A 27,408-nucleotide genomic window follows, 5' to 3' on the forward strand; every position below is an offset into this window, starting at 1 on the left:
GTAAAGAAGCATTTGCAGTTCTTTTCCTGAAAATACTTTATTCTTCCATATCTCCTATCTGCAGTGGAGGCCTGTGGGTAGGAATGTTACATGAATCTTTGTAACTGATGTTTTCCGTTCAAGGGTAGACCAGGTCCCCCGGGCGTCCCTGGGATGCCAGGACCAGTAGGATGGCCTGGACCTGTGGGACCGAAGGTAAGACTAAAGTTCACATGGGATCACCTGTTCAACCTCACGATCTGAACACAACAGTTGTCTCGGGAAGTCTCTAAACCACTGCCTGCTGGAGGCTGGGAAGCTGCAGCAGCGCAAGGACTCTCTGTGCTTGCCCCGTTTCTTACACTGCTCTGCAAAGCCCTGCGCAGTCTAGGGTTAGGTTACTGCACCTTCAGCCTAGCCCCTGTAGCACTTCTTATGTTGATTAAAATACATGAAAGGGAAATTGAAAGTCAATCCAATGAAGACTCATTGATAACCACTGGTGTCTCGCAATCACACAAATCAGTGTTTCAAAACTGATCGTCATCTTTGTGACTGCCATTTATGATGCTCTCTTTGCCTGAATGTGTACTTCTTGGCAGCATAACTGTGTGCCCATGTGATGACAGGGAAAATACCAGGTTGATGTCAGGGGAAAGAGATTACAAACCATGTGGGTTGCTAATCAGATCTTTGAAGTTCGTTCCCATACAAACAAATATTCATTTCTGTGATTTTCCATAGCCAACAGCAGAAGAAATGGCGGGACACGCTTTGCTACTGCAGAGTGGTTGCTTCATCTGCATTTATTATAAAAAAGCTGAAGGACAGTCCTTTACTGAGTATTAGCTTATGCAAAAAGTATACAGCTCTTCACAGGAGCCACAGTATACGGAGTTTCTACTGGGACTTTTGAGATAACTTACTTTTCTTCAATCCAGTATGCATCAGGCAAAAGAACTGCACACAATGTTTAGTTTGAAACTGCATTTTGCAGTAAATCTTTGCCTCTTCATTTGCTCCATGAAGGTTGGTACCCCCACCTCAGAGGATGTGATGCAGTAGCTCTTGCTACTGCAAGAATAATAGTAGATGACTTCTGAAGTCAAGCCACACCTGGGAAGCAGATCCTCAAGCTCTTCACAGCTGTGTTAGATGAGGAACATCATATTATAGTATGTGGGAATGTAGGCAATCAGCAAGAGACTATGTACAAAAAAGGAGCCAAGGTTCACTTTGAACTGTGAGATGAGAAATGGTGCCCCCAAAATGCAGTGTGCTGTGATTTCTCACAGTGGGTGCAGTGAGGGCAGAAGGAAAGTTCAACTACCTCAGTCCCTCATAGTCTGATTACTGAGAGCACGGCAATCAGAAAACTCATTCACTGGGCCTTTTCCTTATATAAGCTCTAGTTTTATTTATGAAGTCTTCCTAATTTTGATTTTTTTCTCCTCTTTGTCTGTTGTTATGCTTTTTCATCACACTCCTAGAAGCATCCCTCACATTCAGTAGTAATACTTTTTCCTATACTTTGACTGCAAGTCCGACTTGCTCTTTGATTCCAATTCTTCTGCTTTTATTGTTTCCTCTGATACCTCTGTTCTTTAGATGGGTTCACACTTTCATTTCTTCTGATCTTTATAAATTTTGGTGTCCTGCCTGTCAATGAAGGCTCCAGTTGAATAGATGCCAGCAAATCTCTATGTTCACTTCCATCTGTTGTGTCTCTCTTTCCTTTCTCTTCTTCTGATTGCTGATCGTCCCAAACTCCTGATACTGATCTTCACTATAGTCATTTTGCTTCATCTTCTTCTTGATGTAAATCTCCAGTAAGCTGCTGTTTGGTCTTTTTTTTCTCATTCCCATCTCTGTGCCTTCTATTTCTTCAGCTGGGCCTCCTTACTTGCCTTCTCTTTCTTTGACACAACCTTGGTCCAATCCTCATTTCTCCTTTGTTTCTTCAAGTCTTTTCTGAACTTCTGCCGGGGCAGCAGCCAACAAGAAAATCCTCTCCACTACTAGGACAGTGAAAGCCAAAGGAGAATGAGAGCCAGCTGTATTCTGCTGGTAGGGCTGCTGCATGTCTGCAGGGACTACTCTGTATTTCACCCTAGATATAATTAGCTGACAGCAGCCAGAGAAGCTGTTGTAAAGCCTTTTCATAATTTACTGGCTCCAAACCACTGTAAAGCACATGATGTCTCAGAACTACAACAAAAGTAATTTCTGTGCCTCCCCAAGCCGTAAAGGGCTTGCAGCAAAATACCTTTCTTTTCTGCAACTCAGTGGAAGCGATGCTGGGTAGAGACAATGCGCCGTTGCTGCTAATTTGCCTGCACGTCCTTTAATAGCATCTGGCAAAACTGATGCACAAGTTACGCACCCAGAAAAATGCAAATAGAAGAATAAGTTAACATATGAAGACTCAGGCAGAATACAATTGCAATATAGACTTCTGACTACAAAGCTACACCAAGGTCAGGCTTGTCTCAACTATTTGACATAAAACCTGAACCGCTAAACTATCAGACATTCAAATATGACCTCGTCAGAGAGCCACAATAAATAACTCTCTTTATTGACCCCTTTAGGGTGAAAAGGGAGAGTTGGGTGTGATGGGATTGCCAGGTACAAGAGGACCAATGGGCTCCAAGGTTTGTTAACCAAACACTGCATTTTCAGACATTGGTTTCTAATGCTCTGCTGACAGCTGCTTCCCTCATGAATTTGCTGGAAAACGTTTATCAAGATACAGCTTTTCTAATACAGCTAAAAAGATATGTTCTCCTTCAAGCAAGGTTATGTTGTCTAGTTGGGCTTGGCTGTGTTTTTGGCTTTTCATAAAAATGCTTTGGTGCAAATTACTGTAATACAAAAATTTATTTTAAAAGCAAAACTTACATATAATTGTATCCCACTAGAAAACTGGAGTTCTCAAGTGTATCTGCAGCATTAACTTGCGTCTGCAATGTTTTCCACCCACCTCATAAGACTGTGGAGACCATTTTGGTCCTCTACTAAAACTATGCATGCATATCAATAGTTGGATAGTAAGCACAATTAGGTCTGGATGTTCTAGCATCTCTACATCACTGCCTATAGCATAGCCTCTGCCTTTACAAATTCAGGCCACAATATTTTAAGGTACCTGAAAAAAATTAGGTAATTAATTTATTCAAATAAGGGACTGGAAAGAAGAACTGAGCACTATTGTTTATTGTATGTTTCTTGAAGAGAAACTCAGTTTTACAGTAATCTTCACATTAGAAGATTACTTAAGTGTAATTTAAGGATGTTCCACAAGGAAAAAGATAGAAAACAGAAGAGGAAATTATTGCTAAAATTATTTTAGATCATTAATTGTGGCATCTAAGGCTTTATTCACTTTCAGTTACATTTTATTTCCCTTGTTTCAATTTTAAAAGCAATATCAAACCTGCTGGCTTTACCTGGCTTTTTCACAATGGCTTTTGGGCTGAGTTGTCTTGCCTTTAATTCATATGTCATAGTTCTGTTTCAGTGCAATTTTAGAAGCTATAAATATTGATTTGCATTTACAAGTCAATGCAATTAATTATTTGTGCTTCATTCTTTTTCTTCATTTTAAAGTTTGAAAGTCCTGCTTCTTGGGTAATTTTGAAAGTGAGAAACATTAAAATATCTATCTTTCCCTTTAGGGTTTTCCTGGAACTAGAGGAGAAAAGGTCAGTGTGACAATAGAATAATGTATAATTTAACAATTGGAAACAGTTATGTAAAAAAAAGTAACTGTAGAAACAAGATTGAATTTTGATGAAGTCTAAAGGTCCCACTGAGAAATGAAAACAAGCATCAAGAAGGAGCACAGTCTTGTGACTTGGGCTGGGATGCTAAAGAAGTGAGTTTTACACCCCGTCTTCTTATGAACAAGTTACTACAGTGCACCACACTACACTTTCCCCATCTGTAGAATGGGCATAATAATCCCTATTTGTTGGTCTGGTTTATTTAGGCTCTATATACTTTAGCACAGAGACAGTTTTTACTGTAAGACCATACAGTGGGACCTGAATGTGGATGAAGCCAACTGGGGGAAAAAATAAAGTTTGGAAGTATTACATCCAGGAAAGCATGTATTTAAAGTAATTATCTGGGGAGAATCAGTCCCTTTTCCTACAAACCTTACTCTTAATTCTGTTATAATATCAATGAAAGTAATAAAGACACATTTTAGGGTATCTACCATATACCTTACTCTGAAGATATTACTGTATTCTGTGTGACTCCAAATAATGCCTCGTGTGGGAGAAATGTTTTTTGCTTCCTTGTGAAATGGTAGTAATTAAGCTGTTGTCACCCTGTTATCTCTCTCCAGGGATCCAGAGGTGACAGGGGTGACAAAGGAGTCAAAGGAGACCAGGTAATTTTCTTTTCCAAATGGTTGTGAGCTTTAGCTGAACATGCACAAGAGGACTAATGTACTTCTGATAGCAAAAACCAGGAGCGGTATGGAGGAAGGGAGCCTGGAGGTATCTTTCTGGGAGGACAAGAGTGGTGAGGGCAAGCAGTGGTCCTACCTGACCCGAGGGCAGTGGGGCAGCCTCCATGTCCATGTGCCCCCCAGCCCCAGCGCATAGTGGGGTGAAGAGTCAGAGGGGGATTTCCCTGGAGGTAACCTTAGTCTTTCCTGGCCTGTGCAGTCCAGAACCACAACAGCTTGCCAAAATGCTTTTGGCTGGCGATATGATAATGCCGTGAGGAAAAAAAAAAGAAAAAAAAAAACCAAAAAGGAGATTCTTGACTTGGGGGTTCTTTTAACCAAGAAAGGAAAAGTAAACTGCTTTTGATTTAAATGGAGAAAGGCTGTTCCCAAAGGCAGGCTTTAGGAGTTGTCCAGATAGCGGGGCTGTCTGTGGACAAAGCACAACTGGGATGTTTTTGTCGGAGGAGAGGAAGCAGGCAGCAGGGGATCAGACAGAGGAGTAGTGTTATCGTACAAGGGGCTTTACAGTAAAATTTTGTTTATAATTCTCCACTTACAACATCACCCGCAGTGCTGAGTCACAGCATGGGTTTTTAAACCAATATCAGTACATGGCACTTGATTTTCTTCCTTCCAAGGAAGGTGCTGCTTTGTCAAAGATCACTCCGCATTTTTTTGATGCTTTTTCTCCTTTTACTTTGTAGGGAGAAATAGGCTTCCCTGGAATGCTGGGACAAAAAGTAAGTGGGCACGATGTATTGAGGAGTTGTGTTAAGTACTGGCATAGGGTCAATGAACAGCTTCAGGGACATCCCAGAAAGTATAAGGCATTGAAGGTCTTGCTTGACTCAATGACCGACACTTCTTGGAGTTGATCAAATTCTTTAGGCTTTTTATCTTAGGAGAAAACTCTGAGAAGTAGCTGTTTGTTCTTGTTTCTCTTTTTCCCCAGAACATTGTTTTAGCCATAATCTTCCTCCTGTTTAACAGGTTCACACTCTTGATTATAGGTTCATAAATGGCCTAATTGTTTGGCTGTTATTCACTTGGAGATAATAAATATTTCCTTCTTGATACTCTGAATCAAAACGGCACTACTATAAATAGCAGTGGTAATCCTGAGCAGTTTTGATATTGTTGTTATTCTGTGCTTAAAAACCAGTCTCAATTCAGAGGTTGTTTTATGGATAGAAATCCTAAATGAGGATAATTTAATGACATAATCACATCTTATCTCTGAAATTAGGATAAGGAAATAATGGTTTCTTCTAAGGAAGCTAGAAGATGAGTGAATTCACCTTCCTTTCCCTGAGTGATTTTATTATACGTGCATCTTAACCACAAAGCAAGATACTGCCAAAAGGGTCAGAGAGTTTTGCTAGCCTTGACCTTCCCAAGTCTCTGAGCATGTTTCTGCTCTTTCCATTTGGCTTCCTCTTTAGGAAAGGATTTTTCAGGGAAATTTGGGCAAATTGTGAGAGATATTTTTCTCTTTATGCTTGCTTTAAAATATTTTATTATAATTTTGATGTTCTGAGAAACAAATGGTGCCAACATTATCTAGAGGAATCATGTGAATTAGAGCATGATCCACCTGCTGTCGTGTATAAGGCAGGTATAACCAAGGTAATGTGCATTTCTGTACTTACGTCCTGTTTCCTTCCCTCCACACCCACCAAGGGAGAGATGGGCCCAAAGGGACAATCTGGAGTACCAGGACACAGAGGACCTATAGGAAGACCCGGAAAACGAGGCAAACAAGTAGGACCATGGTGTTTCCCATTCCTGTGACTCCTGGCATCTGTGTGGTTGTGCCATATGACCGTGTGATCTGTGCTCTTGGTACCATGCACTTTGTCACGCCAGGAGAAGACAGAAGCCCTGAAACACCTCACACGCATGCACAGGCTGTGCATTAAAGCCTCAGCTTTAGGGCTGGAGCCTTATCTGCAATATTCAGCTCCCTGGCCATGCAGCAGGGGAAAGTTGCATTTTTCCTGGCTTGGTAATGAACCCATTGAATATAACTTGAGCAGACCTCAAACTGCCCCCCTTTGAATCCTAAGCAACACAGAGCTATGGTCCCAGCCCCACCTGATGTTTAGAGAGTTGGCACAAGGTCCAGGTCTCAGACAGTATTGGATATGACTCTGTGGGGCCTTACACTTTGTAGATCGCTAGCCCTGGGGCTGACTAAGGGAGCTGGGCTGCCCGACTTACAGACAGCTTGGTAGGCTGCAATGGCAAATGGGATATATCCAAAATTCAACACATTTCAGCCTGCCCAAGTGCTATCCTCTGCCCCTCACAAAAACAGATCACTGGGATGAGCGAAGGAAGGTTTGTAGGAAAACATTGGATTTCTGGAGCTCTGAATGAGGGAAGGATTGCTGTGGATGCTACAAAACCCAGCCCCCCTCACCTCAGCTCCAGGCAGAGAGGCAGCGACAGCATCTTGCAAGGGACATCCCATTGCCTGTCCATGAATTTTCTCCCTGGCTCACCAGTGCAAAGAGCTACACTACTTCTGCTAGCAAAAACACTGCTTGTCTGCACTGGCAGTAGCTGCCTATACACTAAGAATGGTACGCTGTAATGGATTAAACTGATATATGGTCTGTGGCAATGAAAACCACTGGTCTATACATCCAAACCTCAGTCCTGTATTGCACTGTAATACACTCCTGGTTTCTAGCACATGCACTACGTGTGCATCCAGTGTCCGTTCAGGCTCTGCTGTTGCTGCCAGGCCCACCTGGAGGATGCTTTCAGTCCACACCATCCAATTTGGTTGAGCCAGGCTTTGCCCAGGTCCAAGCGTTGGTTAACACAGATCAGCTTGCAGAGCTACAAGGCCTTGGAGATGTCTGACGCAGTGCACAGAACCAAAGCACTAAAACACCCTCTCTGTTTTTCCCATTTCCTCTATTAACACTAAAGCAAGATTGATTTGTTAGACTGGATATTTATATGACGGTTCTCACCATAGTACTGCATGCCAGGGACATATTCTGCTCTGAGAAAGGTCAGGAAGACACATAGCGACCTTAAGGGATGGTAATCTTGTATGGAAGCCATTCAGGAATGGGATGGTTGACAAATGGTCCTTATTTAGGGCTCAAAATAATTATGCTGGTGGAACTATTTTTCTCAGACTTTCAGATGAATTGTAAAGACCAGGAATTATGTGTAAATTTGATACTGACTCCCCCACTATAGCATTTTAGAAGGAGGAGGTAGCAATATTGTTATAGTTACCTGATAAAGTCACCAAATGGGCTTCTTTGAGTGCACCTTTCCTTGTGTATTTATTTTAAGCAATGATATTGGGGGTACAAAGGATACCAGTTCCTGGTGCTCTGAATTGCCACCTGCAGAGCCTGTTTCTCTCCGCTGACTGACAGGGAAGGGAACCCGTTCTTGCTAGGCTGACTTTCATGTTAATGTGGATCTGCTCAGATACAGGAGCTTGTAGATGCCATGGTTAACGGGCTTAGCTAAAAGCATTTTATTTGCAGTCTGATTACGTCCAGCATTGCAAACAGAGGCACATCCCTGCTTCACTGTTGCTCTGATGCCATCAGCTAATATCTGAAGTGAAAGAATAGCCAGTGTGGGGAAAAATTAACATTGGGTCTTGGGGAGGGAATAGTAAGTCACCAAGTAAGGAAGTTATGTGCAATGTAAGTCTGCTAGATGACCCAGAAGAAATATTTTTTTGTCCTTGATTTGTCAGTTTTTAAAAACTGATGCATGCTCTTTGCTGGTGGTTTGTTTTGTTTTTTGTAAACTGTGCTCGTCTGTCTTGCCAAAGTAATTTGTACACAATATGTCTCCATAGCATAAGGCAAAGAGAAGATGTAGCGCCTGCAGATCAATTTGAACACAGTACACTCCTTACTCGACCTTAGGTGTTTTGTCACATTACGCAGTGTCTTAATCAAAAAGTGGTGACATAAGGCGTGTCATAATTTGAGGCAACAATCAGTGTGACTAAAAGAATTATAGTCCGGCCCTAAATTAGGATTTCCAGGCCCAAGGGTCAGTACACAAACCCCTTTCTGGTGCCCTGAAAGCAATTTCAGCATTTATCTTCTGCAGGAAAACTGGGCTTCCCTCTGTAATTGGTGAACTAGCTATTTCCTTTCTTCTTTTCTAATCCTTTGAAAAAACTTGACAGTGACATTTTAAGGCTCTGTGGCTTTGGCTGCTGCCTTTAAGTGCTGTAGTTACTGTCTGGCTGTTTGTTCAGCTGAGGATAGTTTCCATCAGCACGGGGACGTTTCCTGTCTCCTGATCCAGCTGACATCCCTAGATAAAAGCAGCTAAATTAGGAAGGTGTCACTTCCACTTCCATTTTGAGATATGTCTTGATTATCTCACCGACTTCTTCAGCTCTCCTCTGCCTCTGGAACAGGCTCTTCCTAAAAGGTGGCCAGGAGGTGGGAGTCACAAGTCACAGCCTGACTGCCCTCTGACTGAGATATAACACTCAAAGCTTTGTAACTTGGGAATTGACCCTAAGGAGCAAGTTTAGGGTTTCAGCCTTGATAAGGAGGAATTGTTTAGAGCTTTAGAAAACATTACTTTGAAAGAAGGGAGAGAAATATAAATACTGTCCATGGGAAAAGCTTTTCTGAATGCCATGGGTGCATGTAAAAAGAAACAAGGCAAAGATATTTAATAGAAATCTCTGCCATTATTATTTAATCTATCTGTGCTAAACAAGAAAGCATTAAGCAATCATTTCTCCAAAGCAGGAGACACAGCAGACAGCTCATTTTCAGGCAGTACATGTTCGACTGGCCCTGGCTTGCCTCTGCCAGATTGCTATTGTGTGAGGGAAAGAGATTTCCCACAGACTTCTTGGGGGCTACAAAATCCTGGTCTGCCAGTTCTGTGTTGCGTAATGTAAGAAGTAATTAGGGATCAGCATCGCTGACATTCACATAAATCCTGGAATATTTTGATGGCACAGAGCTTACCTAATAGGATTAAACAAAGCAAATATTCAATTACTTCTTTATGGGCCATGGCAAAATCAACCTTCCTCTGTTGAAATGGTGCAAGTGACATTCAACTGTATCCATGGAATACAACATATTATGTAACAGCAAATTATTTTAGCATATATTACTATATATGCTTCATTACTCTGAAATTAGACATGCAACCACTCATCATGCAGCCGTGAATGCACATTAACCTGGAATTACACCATCTTCAAGGAGCTCATCTCCTTTGTCATTAAAGGAAAACTTACATAGCACACATCATTTTTGTTATGCTAAATAATGTATGCTGTTACATAAAAATCAAATCAGATATTTAAACTTTAAGCTATGTAAGACACTTCTGAAATATAAAGCTGAGAAATCCAAGCCTTGGAGAGTATATGAGCAGGAAGATAAATATAGTTATTTTTAATTAGTGTCACCACATTAAATTCAGGAGCAAAAATAGGAAGGTGCTGAACAGTTCTAGGGTGAAACTTCCAAATGCCTAAGGGTATGGCTGCACAAACAAGCTCCCATGAGGCAAATTAGGGCTGATTTTACAGAATATTAGCTCTTGTATGGTAACCGTGTGTAAGCTCATCTCCCATAGGTAATTTTACAGCATTTTGGAGGGACATCATTTGTCAGCATGGTGTTGCCACACACTAGCTTACACTTTGTAAAGCCAAGCCCTTGCTTGCCTTCCAATCATTTTTTAACACAGCTATGCCCACGGCAAAAATCAAGGAGATACAGGAGTCCAGGCACCTAAAGTACTTCTGAAAACAGGGTGGGCCTCTAAGTCATTAGTATGCTTCTGAAAAACTGCATCCTAAAACTGGGAAATGTCACAGTGGAAGCCCTTGCTGACGTCTTATTGAATTTTCTCTTTTTTTCCCTGTTGTGTATTAGTGCAGTAACTAGGGATTTCCAGGGTCACCTATTTCAGCTCCACCAGCCCTTTCTTTCTGAGCTGCACTGACTCCTAGAGAGCTACCAGGGGTAAAAAAGGCATCCTTAAAAAAAGGCCACCAAATGATTGGAGTCAGAGCAGAGTGATTCCTGACTCCACACAGAGCAGATCTGTTGGGACCGCTCACTTTTAGGAGCAGAAGTCCTGCCTGGACATACTTTTCTGTCTCCGCATAGAAGAGGACAGCACCTCTTCCCTGGGGTGATGGCCATGAAGTTCATGCTGCATGCTCCTATTGGCAAATGTCTTGGCTTTCTTGAAAGGGAAGCCAGTGCTAGCTGGAAGAGGTTGTGTGTTATTAATAGTTTAGCAAATAAATGGATGCCTCTTTTTTCCTAGGGACTAAAGGGAGACATTGGACCTGCGGGTATCATGGGTCCACCTGGAAGGCCTGGTCCTTCTGGCCAGCCGGGCCCCCCTGGACCTTCAGGATCAGGTAAGCAGGAAATCGGCTGATTTCCTAAACAGTGTCCCTGCTTCCCAGCCCTTCCTGACTCATCACGTACACCTACATCAGCCCATTTGCAGAAAGTGCTGCAGGGCTTCATTTGCTTCTCTACTGACAGCAAGGAGAGGATTTCTCCTGAAAGCAGGTCATGACATCCTTGTCCATTATAAGGACTCTATACCTGACTTTAAAGCCTACATTATGGTTCCTGATGTTTCAAATAAAACCAGAACTATGGCCTATGTGGTACCTGTGGGACTTTGGCAGATGGGGATGATGAAAAGCCATCTGGCAGCCTTGGAGGGACTAGTTCATCTCCATCATCAAAGTTCTGCTGCTTCTCCAGATATCCTGGCTTACAGTGAAAGATTGCGATTTCTAATCAGCCAGGACATACTCACCCTGTGCAGCTCTGTAAAAGAAAAACAGATGAGCCTCAAGTCACAATGGCAGTAAGGAAAGAAAGGAAGGGAAGAGAAGGAAAGGGATAGGAATCAGAGAGAAAAAAAGGGTGGTGAAAAAAACCTCCCCCTTTTTAGTTAAGTGCTGTAGAGCTATGCTCACTGCAATTGTGCATGTTGTAGAAATCACAAGAAAAATCTTCTAACTGATAATTGTACAGCTTCAAAACTATGCATGAACATGAACTCTAGGCAACTTGTGAGACCAAGCGTAGACATGAAGGACAACACACGACCCACAATGTTCAGTGACAGTGAACCCTCAGATAGGGCTTTCTCAACCTGGATATATGCTAAAGTGCCTGAAAAGAAAAGCAAAACCAGTTGGAAAATACTGTTGCCCCAAATGGACAACAGCTGCTTGCACTGCAGCCAATCTGTTCAATGTCCTCTTCCATTTTGCTTTCCCTTTTTCTTTCCTTGCTTAAATCGGTGGGCAGGAGGTCTCTTCCTTCTGGTGGTGTGGAAATGGTACATCTGTGAAGCTGGGGGCTGCTTCAAAATCTTCACATATCTCATGTCTCCCATTATGAAACATCTTTTCCTAAGTAAAATATCTGGAAGTTTTCAGAGGGCAGATTTTTCACCATGCTGATGGGAAGACAACCAAGATCCTGAGATTACTTTTTAAAGGCTTTATTCCATCCACAGAAAGTTTACATGTCAGGCTTGTTAATCTTTTTCCTCTAGAATATAAATTCTGATCCTAAATTACCTTTCTGTAATGATGTCACTGCTTGCCGTATGAACATATTGGCTCGTAGTCTAATTCTGCAGAGTAGCGCATCCTTGCCAAAGTTTGAAAGTCAAAAAGCAGTGTTTCTTTTTATTTTTATTTGTAGCACTGTGGTATTTCTGGTTGGGTTTTCTTGTACAGAAACCTCTGAAACAGCATTGCTCAAGTGGATGCACAAATGCACAAGTCCAATGCGCTGTGGATGTCTACAGAGTCTGACTCTACTAAAATGGTGCATAGGTGCTGTAGAGTGATCTGTGTGTTCACCATGACCTGAATTTCTGTAGCTTCAAACAGGCTGACATTTATCTGGAAATCCTAAGCAAATAGCCTCTCTTTTTCTCTGTAAAGTTGGTAGAAAAATTTAAAAAGTGATCTGAAAAAAAATGACTGTGGTACAAACCCTGGTCTGTCTTTCTCCTGAAGTGCTGGAATTGGTGGTTCTGGTAACTACTTCCTTCAGTTCCTAGGGGATTTAGTGGGAGATAAGCATCTCTGAAAAATTACGTAAACGCATATATCCACCTGACCTGTACTTTTTCCACTAAGGCTGCATTTGTGTTTTGTATGTTAACTTCATAACAAGGCAACCTGGCATTTTGCTTCCTAGGGCAATTTGCAATAGGACCAAAAGGGGAAAGAGGACTTCCAGGGCCTCCGGGGAGATGTCTCTGCAGATCCCCACAACATGTGAATAACCCATCATATGAGGAACCTGTGTTTGGACACAGTTATCCAAAAGTCCCTGCGGTAAGCTGATTTTCTGGGAGAGGATGTGAGCAGTTCTTAAGTACTTTTATTGTAAGGGGTCGTGTACTCACTGATATTTTGGATTTAACAGGGAAGATGTCTGTATGTAGGCAATGTGATATTTCTAGTATTCACCACCTCTGAGATCCAGTTGGTGCAAAAGAGTTTGGTCTCATAACTAGTCTGAGGGTTGTGTGATGGAGGTGCTGGAATGCAGATATTTCAAACCATCAGTGACATAGCACATGTTTAGCAACCTTTTTTCAAGTCTGAGGATGCTCTCTTCCATCTCCTACTGTACATATATAATCTGTTCTTTTTATTTCAGTAAATTGAAATATATTTCAGATTAGTCAGTGAAATAAGCATCTCTTTCTTGCTTATTTTTTATATCTTCTTCTGCAAAGACAGTAATTTCAGAATTGAATATTGAGGTCAAGCATTTCACATATACAATAGAACTTTTTCCCCTAAAGTATGGACCCTCTACCTTGGACCAAAAAGGAGTCTCTATGAACCATGGGAGTCACAATTCTGAGCTGCTGTCTGTCGACATACACTTTATATAGCTAATTTCAATCTCTAGCCTTCTGGAAAGCATTTTTATGAGCAAATTGGACAAAGTACTTTAAAGGGCGAGTCACTGGTGGAAAGCGATCTAGCACCCTTTCATCTCTGATTTCTTTGGGCTTTGTAAATACTATTTCTGTACTTTTCCTTCTGCTGATCCCTGTCTTATTACTATGTGCACTGTAGCACTTAATCAGCAATGAAAATGCTACCTTGCTGCTGTGTACCAGCTTAGCCCAGCCACTGCACTCATGCAAGTGGATATTGCGTGGTGTCAGGTCATCTCTGAATGACAATAAGCAGTGATTAGCTTTGTTAAGTTTCCCATCTGTCACCTTGTCAGAAAGCTGTTACAGTGTGTGAAAGGGACGTACTCACAACACTGTCCATTAAACTGGGTCATTGAACTCAATCTTTTGCAGGAGTGCGCTGCAAGTCTTGTCAGCTGCTCGCTCATCCCTGTCTGTGTCGCATTACAAAAAAGCCCCATTATTTTTAAAACTCAATGGTGAGAGAAGAAAGCGCATGAAATAAAGTGCATATCACATCATGCTGCACACTACTGCAAAAAACAATCATGTATTTCATGGCATGGAGAACTCATATGATAAGGTATAAGGTTTGCAATATTCTGTGTAGGTCTTATGACCCTCCTTTTCCACCTAGCACAGTTTCATATTAGATCTTAAAAGGCAGTAATGAGAGTGTAACAACTACCTAAAATATATATACCTTACAGTATCTCTATGAACCCTCATTTGATGGTGATCAAGTGCCATTTCCTGCTCAGAAATGAGGGACGGCAAAGAGGCAAGCCTCAGCTCTGAAAGTGGAGCACTTGCAGAGCAGCACTCCCCCTTTGCCTACCCCATTGGTTTTACTCCCTCAAATGCCAAGAGCAGGAGCTTAAACATTGCTATTATTTATTCTGTTCAGATCCTCACGTAGCAGCTTTGAAGCCTGCCTTGTACCACTTGACGACTACTGTCAGGGTTGCTATAGTTGCACACAGCAAAGACCCAGAGACGGTGCTCTGTGCCCCCAGTCCCCATGTTGCGTGGTTTGCCAAAGCAGCATCTGACCGCAGCACATCCCCAGCGCCATCACCCACTTGCCCGTCCACTCCACTGGTACCAGCTCTGCCAGAGGAGTGGAGAGGCTGGGAAACAAAGCACTGGTTTTCTGTCACTGGCTAAGGTTCATTCCGGTTTTTAAATCTTTTGCAATTTCGAAGGCCAGTATCTGTAACAGAGAGTTTCAGAGAGCACAGATCTGCTATTGATTTCAAGAGAAATTGGAGCTCTGGGGCTGGTACTTGAGCTCCTGAACACAATTACTGAATCAGTTCTTTGCTGGCTTTCTATTTCTTTGCTTTCTTTCATTCAAGCTGAAGGCATTTTTATTCAATGCTTCTTTAATGAAATTGGCCTTTGTCAAGGGCTATGGGAATATTCTGTGATGTAAAAATTTCAGGGTAATTTGTTTTAAAAAGAGCCAATTCTGTTTATGCTGGTGGGAATCAGGCTCAGCCTTAAATCCATTTTGCTCAGAAGCACTCCATTTGCTTTTCCTTAACTTAAAAGTGGTTTGAATCTTGCTAAAATTAATTTGATTAAGCTGCTGAAGGAAGAGATTATTTCTTAATGCCCCTTACAGCCAATTTCAGTGACTGACATTAAAAAAATTGGTAAGAAAGCAGCTTGTCCTCATTTTTCCATTTTGAACTAATTTTTTCTGTTTAATCAAAGACTTGGCTTTAGACTAAAGTATATGCATATAAAGAAACATGCATTTCAATGCCAATTAAATCTCAATGAAGTACAAAGTAGTAAAAGATAAGTGAAGGTTGCATTGAGCAATACATTATTTATTTTGTAGCCATGAGCATGCCTAAAAATTTATAGACAGACCCCGCAAAAAGCACTTATGCGCATATGGATTTTGCAGTCGTTCCAGCATCTAAACATTTGAGTATCTGCCAGTTTTTCTCAGCAATGATTGTGCGTGAATATTTGCATCATCGTTACCTGTGGATGTGCATTTTGAAATAGGGGCCATTGGAGCCATAGCTAGGTGCTCAGGAAAGACCATTCTCCTTTGGAAACTCATGTTTCTTCTTACCAGTCGCAAAGGAGCCTCTTATGGTCTGGCAGTCCATGGCTGTAAGTTCTCACATCTCTCTGTTTCTGAAAAAAAACCAAACGATTTTTCTGTGTAATGATTTACCTATTTGCAGATACATACGTCAGTTGGCAATACTAGATTCCATGACAATCCAAAATACTTCTTGAGAGGGTTACCAATCACCTCTTTTTCTGTGCCCCAGATTTTTGTGGTGAATAATCAAGAAGAATTGGACCGGTTAAACACTGAAAATGCCTTAGCTTTTAGACGAGATCAGAGATCTTTGTATTTCAAGGATACCTTTGGATGGCTCCCAATCCAGGTGAAAATATGACTGTGGTCTCAGAAAACTCGTGAGTGTATGTTTCATTTTTACATACAGAACATACTGCTGTACTTAAGGTGTCATACAGAATCAATGAAGCAAATGGAGAAAAAGCTCATTTTTTGAGCACTGCCACAACTGTACATAATTCTGTCATTTTTGTTCACAGGAGTCTTAATTACTGAGGCATTAACTCATCAGTGTTGCACGTTTTGCTAACCTCCCTGTGAATCAGGCTCCACTGGTGAACATACTGGGGCTGAGTTTGGGGAATTACAGTAGTAAAGAACATTTTTTTATTTCATGAAAAATAAGGCAAAACTCACCAGGGTACAAAGTTGAAGAAAAAGACAAATCCTGCAAACCAAAACCGTGTGTTTCCTTATTGCTTCAAGCTAAGTCCCGCCGATATCAGCAGTAGGATCCTTCTTGTATCCACTGGACTTTGAATCAGATTCTGTATAAACCCCGTGAACCACCAAATAGCGGGATATGAGCACCCAGTTGTGGGATCTGCCTCCCACAGCCCTTCACCTCTGCTTGCTAGCCAGGCTGCTCGTGGTCCGGTTCGGTAACCACTGTGTGTTTGTTTGGCCAGCTCACCCCTTTCTATCCTGTGGATTACCGCTTCGAGGATGGCGGTACCTGTGGAGATGGGATCGTACAGGACGGGGAAGAGTGCGATGATGGCAATGCGGTTGTGACTGATGACTGTATAAGTAAGTTACAGCGCACCAAGAGCAGCCTATTTCTACCAAGGAAGGTGCATTAGTTGTTTCCACAGGGTACACTGCTGTGTAAATCACACAAGTGTTTCACTCAGGGGAGCTTGCGTGGTTTGTGGATTGAGTGCCGACACAGGGAGAGGAAGGCACAATGGCCAGAGTGAGAAAACAGGTCCTTCACGCACGTGGATGCCACACACCAGCACAAGACAGAGGTGATGCCAAGTACCTCTCATGCATCCTCATTGAGGACTGTGTACCTCACTGGGCAGAGGCATCTCTGCAGTCAGAGCAAAACCACTGCATTTCAGGGGCCAAATCCAGCAGCTGGTTTCCATACACACCTTCCCCAGGGGCTGCCAGCTTTCTGGCCAAAAGATGTAGCATACTTTGCAGTGCACCACAAAACCCCTTAGAGTAGACACTGAAGCTGGCTATATCAAATAGTAACCTAGATCCTGGGTCCAGTAAAACCGCTTTGGATTTTGTTATTCACTTGCATAGGGAAGGTGTCAGCCTACTACCTTCACTGATCGGTTTATACAACATTTGATTCCTGTCTAGTCAAGCTTCCTTTAATTTTGCTGGTTGTGGACAGCAAAGAGCATATAAGCATAAAAGCATCTGTGGCCACCTTCACTTCTACCTTTCAGTTACTTTTACCACTTGATTCCTTCCCCAGAGCTCAGCACTCTACACCATCTACAGCTGACACACAGCAGGTTTGGTACTCTGTTGGTTCTAGCAAAAGGCTGCTTCTTCACATTTCAGAACAGGTATCAGCCAACACCAAAAGATGTAATTTTTCTTTTTCATTTCTATAGCCCTTTATTTTTTAGCCTGACTTTGAAAATGAGGTGTATGCAGCCACAGTCTATCTGAGTTTATCCATTGGCCTGTTCATCACCACCCTTCCCCTTATAACTTACAAATCCCAGCCAACTTCTCAGTGACAACAGAAAAGAGATTTCAGAGGCAATTCAGTTGCAACAGGTATAGGGAGACGTATAAATAAATGCCCCCCCAAGCTTGCCTGACTGCAGAGTAATCCAGTGAGAGAGCATGAGCTCTCCAGGCTCCAAGCATGAGAAACTGACTCAATTAAAATTTGCAATCAACTGTGGGGAACAAGCATGCAGGAAAATAGTGTTCATTAGTTCTAGTGCCTGCAAAATTGTACATTGTGTGTCTGGAGGCACATCATATTATTTTGCGCTGTACACTGGGCAAAGCTTCAGGTCAATCAAGGCCTTGTAATACATAAACTTCTGACACTGATGTGACCCAAAGAGTTATCATTGAGTTACTTGGAAATGAGCACATTGTCATCATTCTGCTCTTGTGACTGAAGCAAAACAAAAAGGTTAACTAAATGTTAAGTGGATTTAACTGTAAAATAGGCTCGTTGTTCTTAGAAGCATCAATTTCTAACAAACAGATCCTTGGTGCAATTAATTAATCATTTCTAGTTGTAAATAACCCACTTTAACTCTTCTAAACTCCCCATTCTTGAGTGTCCTTTTAATCTGTTGCTTAATAGTGTCTCCGAGAAGATGTGAAAGGGATTTTAGCTAAATGAATTTGTTCAAGTTATAAAGCCATACTCAAAAAGTTGAAGACATCAAAAGCAAAGTCCAGTTGCTAAAATAGCAAACAAACCCACAAATTGCTGCAGCCTACTTGCCGGTCACCATGAAAAAATGTCACAAGGCCCACTCACGCTCAAGTTAGTAGGATTCAGTAGTGGGTAAAACATCTTTTCGGTGATCATTACATACTTTTTTTTTTTTGATAGACAGGCAATAGGTCTACATAATTCTGTTCATATGTGGGAACTCACTTGCAGTAGACACACATAGATAATATGCAATATTGGGTAAAGGTCTAGGTTGGGATTTTCAAACCACTTAAAGACCTCAGAGTGTTTTTTTTTTAAATTGTGACTTCTGCAAATCATTTATTAACTGTATTTTATGCTTCCTTTAATTTGTTTTGATAGCAGTTATCTATGGTAATAATAATTATTAGTATAAATGCTGTTGTGATTAGCATTTATTATTTTTAGTAATTATTTTTAGTAATAATTATTTTTAGTAGTTATCCATTCTTTCCATTGGTCATTGAAATTAGGCTAAAAAAACCATATTCTTTGTAGTGAAGAATATTGCTCCTCCTAAGACGTTCCTTACAGGATGCCCTCCCCAAAATGCCTTGTTTTATACTTTACCCTTAAAAATCTAGTTCCACTTACCTCACCTGCTTCTTTTACACATGAAGTGCCTTGAAGGTATTTCTTTCTGTATTTTTCACTAGGATGCCGCCGTGCTTACTGCGGAGATGGCTACAGACACGAGGGGGTTGAAGACTGCGATGGGAAGGATTTTGGATATTTCACCTGTAAAACATATCTCCCTGGGTATGTATGAGCTGTCTTCACTTTGGTTCAGGGTTTTTTTCGTTGTGTTTTTCTTTTTTTCTTTTTTTTTTTTCTCTTTGCCAGCTTTAAAAAAGAAAAGTATTACCCACTTAAACCTTGTTCCACTGGGACCGCTGCAGGTAGTGAGGGAGAAAAAGTCAGCTTGTTTCTGCATATCATTGAGTTTAAGGGCTAAATCTTATCTCTGAGTAAAAAGCACATGCCTCTTACTGCACAAAATGAATGAAGGTCACATAGACGTATGTTTGCCCGCTGCTTGCAAAGATTTCCTTGTTTGGTGACATTAACATTGCATTAATGTTCACCCATAACATACCAAGAGTAGGAAAGACCACGAGAAGGAAATGATCACATTGAAAGAAAAAAAACCCCAAACCACAACCTCCAACAGACCTCCTGTTGCCCTTACCATTAATGGGTATTCTAGGGGTATCTTTGTTTCTGAATCTATCAGCTTTTCCAAAGACCAGGAAATTCACTCAACAGCAGATGCAAAGCCATGCATCTGCTTAGCAATGTCCTTCATTTAAAACATCTGCTTATTGTTGACTTGCCTTCTCTGCCTTTGTTTAAGCAGCTTCCTCTGGTCAGCATTTTGCCTCCGAGAGCAGTACCTCTATTTAAATGTCAGGTATTGTTACTGGCTAACAGGAAACATTTAATTTGCAAATGAAATTATGTGCAGAGCCCTCATCATTCATGGAAGAATAATGTGCTAATTGACAGGCATAAGAAACCACAGGATGTCTTTGTAAATCAAGTGCTGTGCTAATCCTTCCACTGCAATTGTTGGAGCACTCCTGGTGTAAGAGATTACCAGCAAATCTGACAACCTGAAACATTTTACAGAGATCTCACCTTCAGGCAGCGTGGAGCTGTTTTCTACTGTGAAAACTATTCCCTTCTAAAAGCCTGAAGTTTGGTGCCAAAAACAGCACCACAGAAGCTTGAGAAATTTTTATAAATTTCACTTTCCACATATAATCAAGTTGTGAAGAGCAACTGAGATCCTTTATTTTTGCAGTCTTCAAATTATCTGCTAAACTAAAGAAAAAGCTGTGAATCATGAGTAAAATGGGATAAGTATGTAAGCATGGCACTCCCATGGGAGTTTCATCCCAAAACACCCTATCCTCTGAGAGCTCTGCTGGAACTGATTTTCCCATTTTCTACTCTTTCCAGTGCCCAAATCCCTCCTCGTATTTCACACACCTTCAGTTCAGATTTTATGTTGGTTTTCTGAGAATGTGGGTTATCCAAGGACATAGTTTTAAGGACCTGCTTAATGGCTGCTTAATCCACAGCTTATGGATTATCTGATGGATGAGTTATTCACTTAGACATATGCTAGCAATAAAACCTCATCAAAATTCTCATTTTATTAACACCTCTGGTCACGTCTTCAGTAGGTAGAGTCACTGCAGCTCAGTTTAAGTCAGTAGAAAGACAAAATCACTGCGTTTCCTTATTTTGGAAGGACCTTTCTATTTACTTTTTTTTATTTCAAAGGTGGGCATGTGTCACCATCATTATTTCAAGTACCTGAAAAATAAATTAAAGCAGGCACGGTCACGCCTGCTGGAGCTATTAGAAGTAACTGGAAAAACACTTAACTCAGAGCCTCAGATATTTCATTACACAGTTCCCATGGGTGAGCGCCAAGGCCTCCTGCACCCACCCCCGCATAACGCTCAAATCCCACTGCCAATGGGGATTTTTTTTTTTTTAATTGACATTACTGGGAATTAAATCTTCACTCATAGTTTGTCCTGGACTCTTATTTTGCTGACAAGGGGGAGCACAGTGGAGCACTGATGGAAATTACCCTCTTAGTTTGGTTCCCATATGTTGCTGCACATGGCATTTTCTGATGTTCTTCACTCCTACAGAGGGTTACATCCAGAAACCATATAATGTGAACTACAGCATACTTTGAAACTGAGATATTCTCTTTTATTTTAGGTCTTACGGAAAATTGCGATGCACTTCTTACTGCTACATTGACTCTACGCAGTGTCGATACTTCACATGAGGGGAGCGGAGGTGGGTAGCACCCCACATGTAGCGGGGTGCTAGGTGCTACACTATCATCTACCCAAGAACGACTGGGACAAAAAAAAAAAACCCACCCACCTCTGTGTGAAAACAAACAAAGAGATGTCATGCTGCTGATGGCCATTTCGAGATGTTTTTCTTTTTTTTTAAATTAAGTCAGATGATTGGGAAAAAGTAGTACCACTGCATCCTGTCTTAATAGAGAAGTGTCAAACAGCATTTGCCAGTAAGACTTTCACGTGGCTGTGGATGGCAACTTGCTCTCCATCACAAATGCAATGTTAAAGCTACTGCAAACTGAATTTCACTAGCCAGGAAGATAATATAACAATTACCTCGACTTAGCACTGTTAAACCTACATGTAAGCTCTTCAGGGTTTTTGTCTTTAAACCTTCTTAGCATAAACACGAAGCATATCTTGGATGCGGTGTTTATAGAGACTTTCTCTTTTATTACAATGTGAACTTTGCAAGCGTATCCACACGAGTGATGGCTTCAGCGACATTAAGGTTAACTATACACCTTCGTGGGTCAAAGGAGCAGAGGCCTTTCAGTAAGTGCTTTCAAGATCAGTAAATCAGGCAAAAAGAGCTGGTTAACTTCACCTTCAGGCTAAGACATTTGGCTGTGTGTGTCTGTGTGCACACGCAGAAATGCAAGCAGTCACAGGAGGCTTGAAACTGCAGACCACAAAGGCCAAACTGGACAGATAAACTGTGAAATATCCAAGGAGCTCTCTCCCAGGAGAAAATCACACAGGAGGGGACGATAAAGAAGGAACGTATTTCCGTATTTTCCACCTCTGTCGAGCTGGCTGGGCTCTGTGTGACCCCAAAGGGGCTGGAACAGTGTGACCACATACACATTGCCTTCACTCTGGTTTCTACACTGGAAGGTCTTTTCATTTTCATCCCCTTGTCCACCCGACCATCACCATTCAATTACCAGTTATACCCTGTCCTCTCTCCCCCTCTCGCTCTTTCCGCCATCGCGTCTGGGGTACCCCCCAGTGTATGTTCTCACTTTTGTATTGCTGTAAATCAGATCTTGGAGTAGGGTGTTTATGGATTCTCATTCATGCTGTGTAATGTACATGTATTTTTGTTTTTCAGAAAGTTTGTTCAACTATATTAGTTCTGATAGGAGTCAGGGTAATTATATACTTATTTATTAGCAAGCATTAAAGAGCAAATTTTATGTGGGAAGCATATTAAATGTTATGTGAAAAAGAGTCTATAACAGAAGAAAATTAAACAAAGGATGTGCAGAATTCAGGACTAAAAGCCTCAAATCCAGGTGTTATTTTGATACAAGCCACTCTTTTCTGCTTCACGATAAATGCTGTGCATGCCTGAAATGCGTGAGTTATCTGTACCAGTGACAGCACTGCAACAGCTGCACTTACACTGGTACGTCTGTAAAGGTTAAATAAAGGTGGATGTTGCGTTATAATGATAATGCATTAAAGCAATCAAGAAATGCATACAACCTTTACCACCTGTATAGAAGACTTCAACTCTGCATGTCCAAACCGATACTGGAAATCACCAATTAAAAAAAACCAAAAACAAACCAAAATTAGCGTACTTTTTGTGGCTCTCACTTACCTGGACTATTTATGTTGCTATGAAGCCGAGCCACCAGCATTTGTAGCCCAGTTCAATAGTTTGTTGGTTTTTTTTAAACAGAGGTCTTAATAAAAGGTCAAGGAACCATTGGGGCAAGGAACTTGCCATAAGCTCTGGAAATCTAGGCACTAGCACAGCTGCCTTTTAATTTCCCGTGCTTGTGCGAGCGGCAGGTTCCAGCAGCATCACACCATGTGGGAGCGCGTATCCCGGTGGGAGGCTTCCGAGGACAGCCACGTTCCCAGCAGCACATCCAGCTGGCCAACCCTCCGGCTGAACCTCTGGCAGCGTCTGCCGGGTGTTACCATCCTGGGCTTGGAGACACTTCATCTGAACTCCTCGCCTTCTCCCAGGAGTTTCTCTCTACTCCCCAAAAGGCTGGAGTCTTTGAGAAATTTGGTAAATCCCAGTGTCCTTTCACCTTCAGTTTTAAGTTGCATCATTTTTAAAAGCTCCTACCTCCAAAGGACGTTGAAGTTGCAAAGCTAAGTGCACAGAGGGCAGGAAATGTAAACAGGAGATGTAATCGTGTAGGTAAAGTCGTACTGTGTTGCACATGTTCAAGAAGGGGTGTATCAGTCTGGTCAGAAAACATTCGCAAAGCATGGATTTTAGGTGGACTTTATTAATACAGCAGAAACAATTCAGCATCTTCACAGAAAGAAAGCAATATAAGAAAAAAAAGTTATGAAACAAGTTTCTTACTACCATTACTCTCTTGTTCCTGTTCAGATGATAAAGCATGAGAAAGATATCTGGGAAAGTGTTAAGTATATACAATTTTAAAGTCTGCAAAAGAAATCCTTCCTCGTTATTTCTGAAATACTTGCTTTATCATTAATTGGGAATCCTTCAGCTGGATGGTGCCTGGTCTGCTGTGAATTATCTTCCCTCCTTCTCTGAGTCTCTTAACACATTGTGCCAAGACTGGCCCAAAAGTTAATTGGGGTGTTTCAGTTCCTTGGCCTTTTGTAGCAGCAAATGCTTGTGGGAGAGTTTTCTAATGATTAGTACACAACTCTAGACAAATACAAAACCAGTATGATCTTATGCCATGCACTGTATTAAATGTGTACTAAAAATCCAGCTTGCGCTTAATATTTAATTAAATATATGTAGTACCTACTGCGTGTATTAGCAGCTCATGTCAATAAATCATGATACCTTAGTTCTGCTATGTCCTTACTTTCACTTACTTCATTTTGGGTTTAACAACAACATTTTAAATTATATTTAAAAATATAATTACCTAGTTTAAGATGCTGGGGAGGGAAAAAAACCAGTGCCTCCTCTCCCATGCCTGCTACCTCTCCCCGCCTGCCACTGGACCCGGCTCTGTGTGGCCGCACCGGCGTGCACAGCCCGGGAGTGCGACTGTGCATCCCCGCACCCGGTCTTGCCGCTGCCTCAGCCCCAAACTGACCCCTGCAACACCCCATCTGCAGAACTGCTCCGCTTTCATTGATTTCTGGTTGTGATCGGTGTCCCATGGACTACTTTTAATAAGGCTTTGGGCTGCGGTTTGGGGGATTATCTCCTCCTGCTACCTCCTAACGTACTAGCTGGGTTGTAACTCCTACCAGAGGCTGAGCTGACGGCTGCAAACCAGAAAGCAATGGCGTTGGGTGCTGATGGATGATGGGAATGGTGATGTTGGCACCTAGGGTTTGGTCCCTCCCAGCAGCCAGCACCCAGGCTTCGGGAAAAGGCTCCTGCCTTGCAGTAGCAGCCAGCAAGTCTGTCCTCCCGAGGCCTTTGTGTAACCCAGAGGAGGGCAGCGCTGTCTGTCCCCAGGGGAAATAGAAGTGTATTGACAGCCAAAGAATGAATGAGTGTTTGGGGCAGTATATTTTCTGCCTGTCCTTTCTAAAAGCTCGGCTTCTCTGACACTCACCTCTCTGGCTTCCCAAATGCCTATGCCATGTCTCTCTTCACTTCAAATAATTCAAAACTGTAGCTGCCAACCCCGTCCTTGCCCATAAATCAGGTCATGCAGCTCATCTCCTCCTTTCTTCTTATGGTTTCCTTTAATGGCACCAAAGTTCATAACCTTTGTAGGCCCTCCAAAACCCTGCAAGGCCCTCGCTGCTCTGCAGGCACTGCGTTTTGTCGGCTCCTTTTTCAGCCTCTCACGCCATCCCTTTTCTATTATTGTCTGCGTGTTGCAGCCCTGCAAACACCAGAGCAAAGGCCCTTGGCCACGATTCTTACCTTCTTAAAGGATGGCTTCTTAGAGAAGTCAACCTCACTGTTTCTAAAAATTGCATGGTACAATTGCTATTTCAGTCCTACTGATTTGGACAAGGGGAGAGGGGATTGGTGGTTACCATTAAGTTGGGAGTCCCCCACAACAGGCACTGTCTTTGAGCACCAGCTGTTTATGAGTAATACCAGTAACAAGTCCCCAGTTAGCTGCTTCTGGGGGCAATTCAATAGCTCTGGCACTCCGCTGCCACATACAATCAGGGCATGCATTAACAAAAGAAGACCAAAATAAACCCAAGAGAAGTAAACCGGTACTGTGCTGTAATTCTTTGATGATACTCAAGTGTATCATGCAGGCAAAGCAATGCCGCAAGATCTTTAAAGAGTTGTTGGAAAAATCATGTTTTATTTCACAAATGGTGAGGCAACAGAGAGCACTTTGTGACAGACTTTCAAGTTCTTCCTCCGATAGCTTTTGCCTAAGTAGATGGATACGGCAAAGCAAGTGTCCCTTCCCTGGAAACCGTTCTCTTGCACAGAAAGCACCAAGTAATGGGCTATTGAACTCTGCTATAGGCAATGTAGGGTGCTGGCAGAAAGAGAGACCGAAGCAGACAAATAGTGAATGTAAAATCAGGATCAGGAATCCAGTTCAGAGTAACTGATGCTTATTGATCTGGTAAGGGACCATGCAACTTGCAGGCTGTCTGAGCACTGCCAAGCCTCAATCAAAGGGAAAAAAGGAACAAAACCTAAGCAAATAAGCCCTTCTGAGTCTTTACTGAACATGGTCAGTGAAAAAAACCCACTGTAGTAATGTATTCAGTTACATGCTCGACAATGTGCTCTTTGCTGCAAACTGGGGTCCTCTGTGCTGAAGGCTGGTGTCACACCAGGTCTGAAGAGATCAGAGCAAAGCCTGGGCACATGCTTTCATTGCATTGGTAATTATGGGGACATGTAGGAGGATGGCCCTGAACAAGCCCAGCAAGGAAAGGCTGCATTTGAAAGGGTAGCCAGGCCAAATTATATTAGAGGAGTGTACTCCTGCTGGAAATTACATTAGTGGCTACTTCCCTCCCTCCGCTCCCAACAAAATCTTGGAGTTAAAAAGCACTGAGTTATAGCCCCAGCCTTTCAGGGCTTTTAATTTGTTTGGACAGTTTCCTGTGCATCTGATGGAGGGTCTGGTTTGGATGCACAATCTTCTCGAGTGAGAGAGACCAGGGTTTAAAGAGTCGTGTTTTGCTGCAGCCTTCCCACCCTCTACTGAACAAGTAGCCCTCCCTGCACGGGGTTCTGCTCATCATTTTCTCCGGGAAAGGAAGGGGAAGGAGAACCATGGAGCTGAACCCATCAAAGATTCCCATAGCAAAGCCAAGCGGCACTTTAGGGCACTGTGGGGAGATGGAGCCTCTCTGGCCATCGTGCTGAGGGTGGGAAGGGGCCTTGTGCCACACGTGCATCGGACCATCTCACACTCTTCAGAAAAAGCCGTCTGCTGGGCTGTCCCCAGGGCCAACGCTACTGGTGGCATCTTCTGCAGGACACAGGGAAGGATAAAGCACTCCCTGAGCTGTTCTGCAGGCGCAGCCAGGAGCCTGCCCAGCCAGTGTGCAACAACACGAATGCAGAGCCTCAACAGAGCAGGAATCTGAGGTAACGGCATGACAAATCAGCCAGGAAGAAGGCGTTGTAACATTAACCTCCTCACACAGCAGTGCGTTTAGTATATTTAGAAACTCAGCAACTGATGACTCTCTCTCAGCCAGTCTAAAGTGCTGCCGTTTAATAAGTGAACAAACTGACATCAGCATTAAATTCAAGCCCACAGCAAGACGTGTGTGTTTGACCCTTGTGCTAGGCGTGGGAGGAAGCTTTCAGGAGTCATCTTGGAGAGGAGACAGACACCCGTCAGGGTCCTCAGCATCCCCCGTGCAGGGGGGGGACAGTTATTCACTGTCACCCCCCCAGGAGGAAGAGGCACTCGATGGCATTTCTCACTGAACCACTGAGTTAAGACGTGGAAATGCAGGCATGTAAGACTTATTTTCCTTTGCCCTCATAACCAGAGAATTTCCAATTTGATGGGGCAAGGAGGGAATAGCTTAGGGACCCCATACTGTTTCCCCGCCCCATCGCGGGGGCCCAGAAACTTTTTAGTAATGCATTTTGTTTGGAAAAGAAGAGCCCCCTTCTCATTTTCATTGTCCATGTTCCCCCACAAAACTAACCACGCAGGAGCTGGGGGAGGCTGCGCTGAGCCAGCCAGACATTTGGGGCAGGTTATGTTTGATTCTTCCCATGCCTTCCTCTCAGAGGTTATTTATTTGATGGACAAACCTATAGGGGAACCTGGCAACCCTGACACTTCATAGCAATATAATTTCTTTTACACATTTCCATTGGGTTTGTCCTCTTACCTACCTGGCACTACTGCTCTGAGGACAGGATGTGCCAAGCAAGATAATATTGAGGACTGCTTAGATTTTGAGTTGTTACCAGATTAAAATGGGAGGATGACTGATTAGA

The 27,408-nt window shown here is 42.4% G+C and overlaps 1 protein-coding gene across 1 annotated transcript in view; it reads left to right on the top strand.

The window, feature by feature from the left end:
- The window catches only part of COLQ (collagen like tail subunit of asymmetric acetylcholinesterase), a 46,945-nt gene extending 20,949 nt beyond the window's left edge, over positions 1–25,996 (top strand). The window contains exons 6-17 of the mRNA XM_087772186.1: positions 124–195; positions 2,571–2,633; positions 3,657–3,683; positions 4,334–4,378; positions 5,146–5,181; positions 6,122–6,202; positions 10,751–10,847; positions 12,667–12,806; positions 15,703–15,822; positions 16,424–16,544; positions 18,864–18,966; positions 20,950–25,996. Of these exons, the coding sequence (XP_087628312.1) occupies positions 124–195; positions 2,571–2,633; positions 3,657–3,683; positions 4,334–4,378; positions 5,146–5,181; positions 6,122–6,202; positions 10,751–10,847; positions 12,667–12,806; positions 15,703–15,822; positions 16,424–16,544; positions 18,864–18,966; positions 20,950–21,019 (975 nt within the window). The 3' untranslated portion in view covers positions 21,020–25,996. The remainder of the gene's footprint in view (positions 1–123; positions 196–2,570; positions 2,634–3,656; positions 3,684–4,333; positions 4,379–5,145; positions 5,182–6,121; positions 6,203–10,750; positions 10,848–12,666; positions 12,807–15,702; positions 15,823–16,423; positions 16,545–18,863; positions 18,967–20,949) is intronic.
- Positions 25,997–27,408: the final 1,412 nt, after the last annotated feature.

Source organism: Nipponia nippon, unplaced genomic scaffold (genome assembly GCF_047370975.1).
Source record: "Nipponia nippon isolate SJK-2023a ecotype South Korea unplaced genomic scaffold, ASM4737097v1 scaffold_1, whole genome shotgun sequence".
Lineage (NCBI taxonomy): Eukaryota > Metazoa > Chordata > Aves > Pelecaniformes > Threskiornithidae > Nipponia > Nipponia nippon.